We start from the raw sequence: 9,695 nt of genomic DNA, 5'->3' as shown, positions 1-9,695 counted from the left end.
TATGGTTCTGAAGAATAAGACAGCCTTGAATACACATTTTTAAATCAAGTGGAAGAATGAATGACAGTTGGAAGAGAGAAATGCAGTTTTTTATGATGAAGAAGAGAACTCTTTGGAACCTGAATTTTCAAAGATGAAGATCACTATCACAATGGTCAAAATAGAGACACGAGATTGAGTGACTGTTGGCAATAAATACCAACGATCTACTTACAAAATGGTAATTCTATCTTTTTCACCAAGGATTACTTAGTACTTGGGAAGCCTATCAAAAACTATATTCTTTGACTTTGCAAGAACGCTCCAAGTTTCATCATTTGGTTGCAGTAGACATGAGCAAATCGATTTCAAGGTATTACTTATTATTCTGGGTAAATAGTTGTTGATTTTGATTAAAAAAAAAATATATTTAAATATTTTAACTGTAAATAATTAAATTTATTTACATGAAAAAATTCATATGGTAACAGATAAAAGTGTTTTTTCAGCTACATGCATGTGCAATAAAATATAATGAGAGAAAAATTTTTTCGAATAAAATACAATTTCATTTGATTGAAAATAATTGGCTTAATGATTACGTATTACTTTAAAGCATTTTTTATATTATTATATACTGAGAAAAAATTTGCTGTGGACAAGTAATATTTTGTTTAACTAATAAAATCAAAATTTTAAATAGTCAAAATAGAATATTTTTTTGGAATATAATTATCTGAGTATTGGTTAGATTTGAATGCTTCATTGGGTTGATCATTTTCAAGATCCATGGTGTCTCAAAAAGCAAGAATTTTCTCAGAATTAATTAATTTTTTTAATTAAAGCAGCTGAAGCTTCAGAAGAGGCTTATATTGGTATGACATTATTGAACAAAGAAATCGAGTGTACGAAAAATTGAGACAATATGAGAATGACAAAGATAGAGGGTAGGTAATGAACTAAATATTAGAATACTTCTTTCAAACCAAACTTCGTGAAATTCAATAAAATGCTCAATCGTGAATACTTTAAATTCTTTTTAATGATTAAATTTATAACATTTTTTTGTGCATCAAAATTTTTTTCTCAATGTATATTTAGAATAACTTAACCCAAACATGATATTAATTACGTGTTTATTATTTTTCTCTCATTATACAGCCAAATTTTAATTAATAAATTTGGTTTGTGAGTTTAATTAAGCATAATGCATAAAGAAATTTCCATTAAAAGTAATAACGAACACATCAGAGTTGTTGAGTTTTTTCGCAAACATTATCAATACAAACAAATAGGTATTTTCAATTGAAATTCAATTTATATAAACTTTTTGTTATAAATTGAACAATTCTATTTAAATACCCACTTTCCATATTATGTATATCTTAACAAATAGAAAACTCAAGTTCTTATTTATTTATTGAAGGTTGACAAAATCTTTTTCTTATCCACCAGACTGCAGCTAATGCAGCTGCTAGGAATCCTATTCCAGCAACAACTCCCATTGAAATGGCTCTATTCCTTCGATACGCTGGTACTTCGAGGATAAATTGTTCACTTGTTGCTACATCGTCTGAATGTGACACTGCAGAAACTTCAAAAATATAGCTGCTTTCTTCCTCTAAACTCTTGACTGCAAAATACATTGGCTTGTAAGTACTACATCTTATCAACTCATTTATTCTTCAAATTTAATCAGAGATAAATGTGTACCTAAATAGTATGTATCAGTGGTCTCTGCTCTACCATGTAAATGTTTCTCTGTTGAACCTCGAAACCATCTTACAATATAAATCTTGATATCTTTGACGTTTGCAGGTGGTTCCCAAGTTACTAAATATCCTTCTGCAGTTGGCTGCACCTTGACATCTTGAGGAGGTTCGATACTTTCTAATTTTTAAATAAGAAATAAAATAAAATATTGATCAGCAAATGTTCTTACAACATATAGTAATGCAAAGAAAAATTTAAAGTTGATTGATACCTTGAGAGCTTCTGAATTCTGAAGCAGAATTGAGATTGACAGTTCCTAGAAAGTTTGATAATATTTATTAGCATTTTTAAAATTAATTTCAATTAACAAATCATATTTACCGGATTTTGGTTGCGTTAGGACTTTAATAGACTTGCTGAACATTCCATCACCATGTTTATCTTGACTCAAAACCATGAATTCATATTCCCTGCCAGGAACAAGATTAAGAACAGTTGCTTCAGTGATTTTTTTGGATGGAATTTTCATTGTTTTCCATTCTGTGGTATCAGTGGGTCGGTACCTAATAAAATAAATCACATTTTTTATTAGATATAACATAGTAAAAAATATAAACATTTATCTCACCAGACAGCATATTCCATTTTCGGTCTGACATAGCCAGGAACCCATGTCAATGTGACAGCAGTATGACTACTGTTAGCATTCAAGTTGTAGGGAGCTCGAGGTGGAACATTGAGTACCATAAGTTCAGCATCAGCAACCACAGTAGCAGCTTCGTTGCTTGCTGCACATTGATAAAGTCCACGATCTTGTTCTTGTATCCTTTCAATAGTTAGATTTCCACCATGGAGAATAGCCCGATCCTGCGAGAGTGGTGAGCCATCCTTCTGACCGAAGGTTGTGTTAGTACTTTCCCCCAGTTAATAAATATTTTTTTTTTGACATCTTAATGTTAGTTTATTAATAACCCCATGATAAGTTAATAACTATCGCTATACTAATTTATTTACTATTTTTTAAACCAAATAATTCACCTTGAAATCGTGAAAATTATTTATTTTATTTATAATACAATAGAATTCAAGTTGATTCAAGATAGAAAGCAAGTTGCAAATTTAAACTAGATACACTACAAGCATAAATGAAAGAACAACTAAACCGGAAAACTTGTTAATGTACGGAAAAATTTATATTGAACGGGAAACATACTTTAAACCAGACGATAGTTGGTGGTTGCGATTGATCACCATCTCTAGCATCACAAGGAATTTCCAAACTTTCCCCAAGTTTTCTCATATATAAACGTTGTGGTGTTACTGTAAATACTGGTGGTCTTTGAACTACCTAAAGTGATGAGAATAATTTTTATTAATTATTAACTTTCCATTAGGAACTTTTTATAATAGAATCGATTTTTAAAATTTGTAATATATTTTTAGGTTTGAAAATATTTGAACGCATATTAATTCTATTTTTCAATAAATAGGAAGTTCATCATTAGGGTACAGATCCATTTTTAAATGAATAAAAGATACTCATTAAAAAATTAGAACTCGATTGAATTATTGTGGATAAAAATAAGGCAGTAAGCTTACATAAATAATTGATAATAAAAGCAATTGAATATGATTATTATGTCCAAAAATATCATTTGAATAGCTTTTATAAGTGAATTCTTTATAAGGCAAATAACCGCACGTGCAATCATTAGCATTTATAAGTAGTTGAGTTATTTTTATTTTTATATCTTACTACAGAGATTGATGGGCTTGGACCTTCTGTACCAAGTTCATTGTATGGAGTACAACTGTAACTTCCAGAATGAGTTTCATCAACTTTACTAAAGTATAGTGATCCATTTCTACGGTAAAATACACCAGGAACATTGTATGGGTCGAATAAAAATCCATCCTTCTCCCAGCGTAGGTTTGTCAGAGGGGGATTCGCTCTAAAATGACAATCTAATAGAGCTGGTTTTCCATAAGGTAAAAATACTTCTCTTGGTGCATAAATGACCTTTGCCTTGTCTACAATGTCATCAGTATAAAATAGAATAATGTTTTAATAATTAATTTCACAAAAGGAATGGTAAATAAAAATTGTAAATTACATTGGACGTTAAGAAAAGCTGATGCTGACTGTTGGTCTCCAACAATGTCAGTTACGACACAAGTGTATTCTCCTAAATCACCAATTGCTGCTGGTTTGATTGTTAAAGTTCCATTATCATCAATGATAACTCGATCTCTGAGATCCTGATTAGTGTCATATTAAACATGTTATACATTTAGCTTCTTTTATCTATTCCAATAAATCAGATTCATGAAATCATTACCTCTATTTCTGCGATCTCTATATTATCACGCAACCAAGTGATAATCATATTAGGATCTTTGGTAACACAATCAAATTCAACAACATCTCCTTCCATAACCGTTTTATTGACTGGTGGTACAGCAAGTAAATTCTCACCTGAAACACCGTCCGTCGACGTCGACGAACCTGTGTTGAACGATTTAACAAGTCTGTCCTATTTCCGGTTAGTAACGAGCTACTTAACTCACTCAAATTTACCATCATCATAGAATTATTCTAATTAGTTTTACAATCAACTACTGATCAACCATAATAACTTTTCTTACAAACTCATGCTATTGTCAGGAATTTTTAATGTCATGCTTACATACTGAATACCATATTAATAATTCATCATCATTATCATCATCAGTGGATTCATTTCATTAGTTCATTTGGAGTTAGAAAAACATGATTGAAGAATTAAATCCTCTTGATGAACATACAGAATTATTGTATTTCATTGAAGGTAAACAATAAATTAATGATAATTAAAACAGTCAATTATGTTTCAGAGTTGGTGGGTGACGAGCATATTAAATGAGGATAAATTGATTGCATACGTAATCTCACCTTCAATACTGAGATAAAACCACGTGCCATTATTTCTAGAACTCGGTGACCTATCTGGGAATATGACCTTGCACTCGTACCAACCCTGATCACTCTCCCTGATGTTGGTCAAGTTGATACTTCCCTGTCCGTATTCCTGATTTGATCGACCCTCAAGCAAGTGGATGCGACCAGCATAATCTTCAGCAATCGAGAGAATACTATTGGCCTGTTCATTACCCGGAACTTCATAGTATGAAAACACTGTTCGACCCTGTAACGTTAGACGCATCAATTATCGTGAGTTAAACTCTTCGTGTCCTCATCCGACTTGAGATTTAGTTCATCCGGCGACTCTGTATATCATCTAATTTATTAAGCAGATTTTACTTGACTAGCAGAAGTGTTTGTTAGTAGATTTAATATTCTAGACAATTCCCTGATTCGCCTACGACATAAATCAAATATGAGAGTAATGAGTTTCGAATCGTTGATGTATGCTTGTTGCACCATCAACGTTAAACTTGATCACGTACGAATGCTATCAGCTACGTCGCACATGCAGATTAGCCAAAGCATAGTATTTAGTTCCGGTAATAATTTTAAATCTACACTAAATAGTCAATTAATGATTTATTCTATTCGAGTGATCAGAGTTTTAAACTTACTTCCCGGTTCCAATGCAAAATGTAAGCAATTGGCATTTCGTGAGGAAAATTAAGATGACAGTTGAAAACTACATAATCCCCAACAGCTGCTGTAAAGTTGTTTGCATCCTCTAACACCATCCCATATCCTAGTGCGAGAGACAAAATTAATTTTCACATTTATTGAATTTTTAAAAGAATAATTGAAGACTTAATCAAATACTATGAAACTCTAGATTTCATCAATAGCTAGAGATCTTTTTTATTTCCTTATCAATCACCAAAGAGGAATTTTTAGCAATACCATATCAATACTGTTACCTGCACAGCACAATGAAAAAATAAAAAATCCACGAATCCATTGATTGGTGTTCACAAACATTTTAAATGCCATTATGATGATCAACTATGATGAACTTGTTTAGTTACAATGATGATAAAGATCGAAGAATAATGTAACTGCGGCACCACGAGTATCACATGAGTCGAGCACATTTGTCACCTTCACCTTCACTCATCAATCTTTTCCACCCTCGTCAATTGTCATCATTTAAACCATCATTTTAATCGTTTCCTTTTTTTCTTTATCAACAAAAATTGTTTGAATATCAATTAATGCTAATTAATGATATTAAATACAGCTCATGTTAATAGAAATTTTATCTTTGAATTGTTACAGGAAAATCAATTGCACTGTCAATAGAAATAACAAAGACCAAGTAATGATTGAGAAATAGACCAAGTTGATGTTCAGTGTTACAGCGATGGAGAAGCACAGGAGATAACCATGTAATTGACAGAGCTTGCTTGCTCTTGTAAAGCGGATACAAACCAAGAATAGAGTGGGGGATTAATTCTACATTTATAGGCCTGACCAAGTATATTGTTGTAATCAGTAGAGGATTTGACGTGCCTTTATATTAGGGCGCGGTGGCCAGGTGTGTTTTTTTTTAAATTCCGTAGCTTTGATCCTCTCTATCACCTCAATCTTTTGTGATGCAGCTATTCACATTTCTATTCAAATTCTTCTACGATGCAGTTAATGCTGATTTCTAACATACCTTTTTCATTTTATGGAAATAAAAAAACCTCATAGGTACTTCAACTTTTAATAACTTGTAATAAAAATTTTATCTAACCATTTAGCTATGAATTTATTTTATCATTCTAGATGTAACGAGACTGGAATTCTTGGATTCGTTTTTTTTTCTCTACGAGTAAAAGGATAACAGAGAATATCAATGAACAATAAAAGCATCAGTTTATAATTTGATAAAAAATTTTATTAGAAAAAGTCGCAGTGATTTCCATGATGATGATGATGAGAATTCTTAAATAGATGAGCAGATGTGTGGAGTACATCGATACATCAAGTAAGTAAAGTAATTTTAAAAATAATTATATATGTATTATTGATGTTTACATGTCTTGAAAGTAAGTGGGATGAGGTAATGATAAAAAGCACATGTAGGAAAATAATATAGATAGCAAAATAAGAAACCAACAAGTGAAATCAGAGTTAGTAATGAGAGCAAATGACCAAATATTTTTTTATATTTCTCTACGTTTTAATGTAATGTTAACACTGCAGTATTTACGTAGGTGACCTCAAATTACGTCACATCCGTCCCTTGCTGTATTAGAGCAGACTGCCCACAGCCCACAGCCTTGTCACGCTGTTGAGATAATAGATCCATTCGCTTGGATCACGAACCAGGATTGAACGTGCTTGGGACACTGGAAATAAATCATTTATCACAGCCCATGTTATATTATTTAATTTGATTATAAAAGAGGGAATGCTCTTTTTTTATTCAAACCCTTGATCTTGTAAATTGGAAACAATTACGAATTATGGAAAAGTTATTTTTATTTGGATCTTTTCTTGAGTGTTGCTTCTCATGAATAATATGAATGGTTAATAGTTAAAATGATATTTAGAGCTTGGGTAGACTTGTAATGATAAATAAATAATTGGATATTTTGAACAATAATTCGAGAAGTAGATCGAGGCTATCGAGTTTGGCTGCAACCACTCTGCTAGACCTTGATACTGTGTGGTCACGCGTTTCTGAGGAAAATTAAATGATTAAATAACACGTCTGCTGAGATAACGACGTGTTTTTATTATAAATGACAAAGTAAAAAAGAAATAATTATTTTATTGAGGAACGTATAGATATGTTCCTCATATGATTCAGACAGACGTATCTCACAGAAGTGACTCTACAATATATATATGTTCGTCTATGCTGTACACTGAGAAAAAAATTCACTGTGAACAAGTAATATTTTTTTCAATTTATTATCTGAATGTTGTTTCGTTGAATTGATCTTTTTTCTTTGAGATCCATGGTGGCTGAGAAAGTAAGAATTTTCTCAAAATTAATTTTTTCTTTTTAATTAAAGCAACTAAAGCTTCAGAAGAGGCTTATATTGGCATGACATTATTTTGGGTAAAGAAATCGAGTGCACTAAAAATTTGGACAGTATGAGAATGAGAAAGGTAGAGAGTAGGAAAGTATTTAAAACTGGGTACATGTAGCGAAGCAGTTAGGGTTGACAATGATTAGAAAAAGAATAAAAAATGAAACTTTGAGGGCATAGGCTTGTGGAAAGACAAATAAATGTTTGCAGGCTCTGCTACTGAAATTAGCTAGAGTTAATCTAATGCCACTTCTATTTAAATATTTATTTTATACTTGATGTTTTTTTTATTAATTTATTATATTATTTATTGTTATAATATAATATATTAATAATTAATAATACCTGGATATAAATAAATAATTAAATAAACTCATAATCATGAATTAAATATCAAAGTACGTTTTTCAAACAAAACTTTGTTAAATTGAATAAAATATTTAATCACGAATACTTCAAATTCTTTTTATTGATTAAACTGAAATTTTTTTTCTCAGTGTAATATTTTTTTATTCACTGTTGCTCTTATTTTTCAAATAGATAACACGTTAATAAAGGCAATTGTAATGATTAGAAGTGGTAAAACAGCTCGTGTGTTTCGTATGCATCAAGCTGTGCATCAAATCATGGAAATTACACCAACTCTCATTATTAGTTAATGGATACACTGTTGGAGTTATTTTTTTATTTTTATCATTATTATAGTGATTGATTGTGACAATCAAAAATTTTCATCTTATTATCAATTTTATTTAATAATAAATTGTCTACAATTTGTCCTAATATTGTTTAGTACGTCACGGAGTATTCCTGGGTCATGAAAAAAGTACATGAAACTTTGGAATACTGATTTTTTAGATTATCATTTTAAATATTAAAATATGATTAAGGAAATAAAATAATCAAAATTGTGGCAGATACAAGCATTATTTATAAGCATAAAAGAGAATTTTTTTTTTTCATTTAATTAGAATAGAACTATTCATTTACTAATTTATATATAAAGAGAAAAAAATTTTAAAAAATTGTACAGCATTGATGCAACTCGAAGAAATTTTGTTTTCAAGACTATTAATATATATCGTTAGTGTTAAAGTATTAAATGATACAATTACGAAATAAAAAATTGTACTATATATTTAATAATAAGTAAAGATAATGATAATAATAATAATAATAATTAATATGAGTAACATCGCGCTTCCGGTTACAAGGCCAGTGGATCTGTACCCGACAGCCATAAGATTTATTTATTTTTTTTCGAGTATTGATCAGGTATTATGTAAACAGATAAAAATAAAAGAATAATGAAAATAATTTTAATAGTAATATAATTAAATTTGCGCGGATCTCTCAAGGACGACACCAAATGGCTTTCAGGTACGGAAGTAGGTGGGTCATCAATGCACGAAATATGAGCATTAACAATAATAAATATAATAATAATAATTATCAAAATAATATTAATAATAAGACTAATATATAAATAAACTAAATAAATTGCAAAATTGACACTGAATTAACAATAAAACGTATTTACAAAATAGATGTCACTATGATAATGAAAATTTTAAAGAGGATATTCGAAATTGGAAAATGATGTTGAAAAATCGTTTACAACAGATTCACGATTCAACCATAATATTATTTTTTTTTTTTTTTGTATCGTGCAATTTTTTTTGAGCGCACAACCGCCCCATTTAAAAGCGCATACGCTTGACACGGTGGTGAAAATAGTACATTTCACACCTAGGGAGGGAAAGTAGTCTAGCTCAAACCACGTGTAAAATTACAACCCGAGCCGAAGGCGAGGGTAGTAAACACGTGGTTTAAGCTAGTCTAATTGTCTTCTCTAGGGCTGAATATGATTTTTCGTCATACCTGCGTGGAAAGTTCAACCCCTCTCCAATGGAAAAGTGAACTTTCCGTGCGGGTATGACGAAAAATTCTTATTTAGCGATCCACGTGTGTCCTCTTGAGATCGTTGTATCTATGATATATCTACACTTTTACTTAAA

The 9,695-nt window shown here is 30.6% G+C and overlaps 1 protein-coding gene and 1 long non-coding RNA gene across 5 annotated transcripts in view; one reads left to right on the top strand and one right to left on the bottom strand.

Annotated features, from left to right (window-relative positions):
- LOC118074073 (uncharacterized) overlaps positions 1–8,019 on the top strand; it is a 37,448-nt gene extending 29,429 nt beyond the window's left edge. Inside the window, exons 2-4 of the long non-coding RNA XR_004691176.1 lie at positions 5,930–6,346; positions 6,422–6,623; positions 6,853–8,019. This is a non-coding gene — a long non-coding RNA (uncharacterized lncRNA). The remainder of the gene's footprint in view (positions 1–5,929; positions 6,347–6,421; positions 6,624–6,852) is intronic.
- Positions 1,318–5,933, bottom strand: bdl (borderless). Of its 4 annotated transcripts, none has more exons than XM_035094971.1 (12): positions 5,572–5,933; positions 5,272–5,399; positions 4,625–4,877; positions 4,032–4,198; positions 3,807–3,951; positions 3,449–3,723; positions 2,906–3,040; positions 2,321–2,583; positions 2,074–2,255; positions 1,964–2,008; positions 1,693–1,869; positions 1,318–1,612 (listed from the first exon to the last, which is right to left on the bottom strand). In XM_035094971.1, the coding sequence occupies exons 1-12, from the start codon at positions 5,642–5,644 to the stop codon at positions 1,389–1,391; spliced, it is 2,067 nt and encodes a 688-aa protein (XP_034950862.1). In that variant the 5' UTR covers positions 5,645–5,933; the 3' UTR covers positions 1,318–1,388. The 4 variants fall into 4 exon arrangements, with proteins under 4 accessions (XP_034950862.1, XP_034950863.1, XP_034950864.1 ...); XM_035094972.1 differs by having other exon boundaries at positions 1,319–1,612; positions 2,321–2,580; XM_035094973.1 differs by having other exon boundaries at positions 1,319–1,612; positions 4,032–4,168.
- Positions 8,020–9,695: the final 1,676 nt, after the last annotated feature.

Source organism: Chelonus insularis, unplaced genomic scaffold (assembly GCF_013357705.1).
Source record: "Chelonus insularis isolate UGA/USDA-ARS -01 unplaced genomic scaffold, ASM1335770v1 contig_131_pilon, whole genome shotgun sequence".
NCBI classification, from domain to species: domain Eukaryota; kingdom Metazoa; phylum Arthropoda; class Insecta; order Hymenoptera; family Braconidae; genus Chelonus; species Chelonus insularis.
The sequence above is the reverse complement of the archived record's forward strand: the minus strand, read 5'-3'. Positions and strand labels throughout refer to the sequence as shown.

What these genes read in the sequence shown, in the direction of transcription:
- bdl (XM_035094971.1), bottom strand. Translation starts at nt 5,644, where the DNA reads ATGGCATTTAAAATGTTTGTGAACACCAATCAATGGATTCGTGGATTT. An exon ending in AGCTTTTCTTAACGTCCAAT is followed by an intron (nt 3,724 to 3,806) that starts GTAATTTACAAT and finishes ATGACATTGTAG; the next exon opens with ACAAGGCAAAGGTCATTTAT. An exon ending in CCTAACGCAACCAAAATCCG is followed by an intron (nt 2,009 to 2,073) that starts GTAAATATGATT and finishes CAAACTTTCTAG; the next exon opens with GAACTGTCAATCTCAATTCT.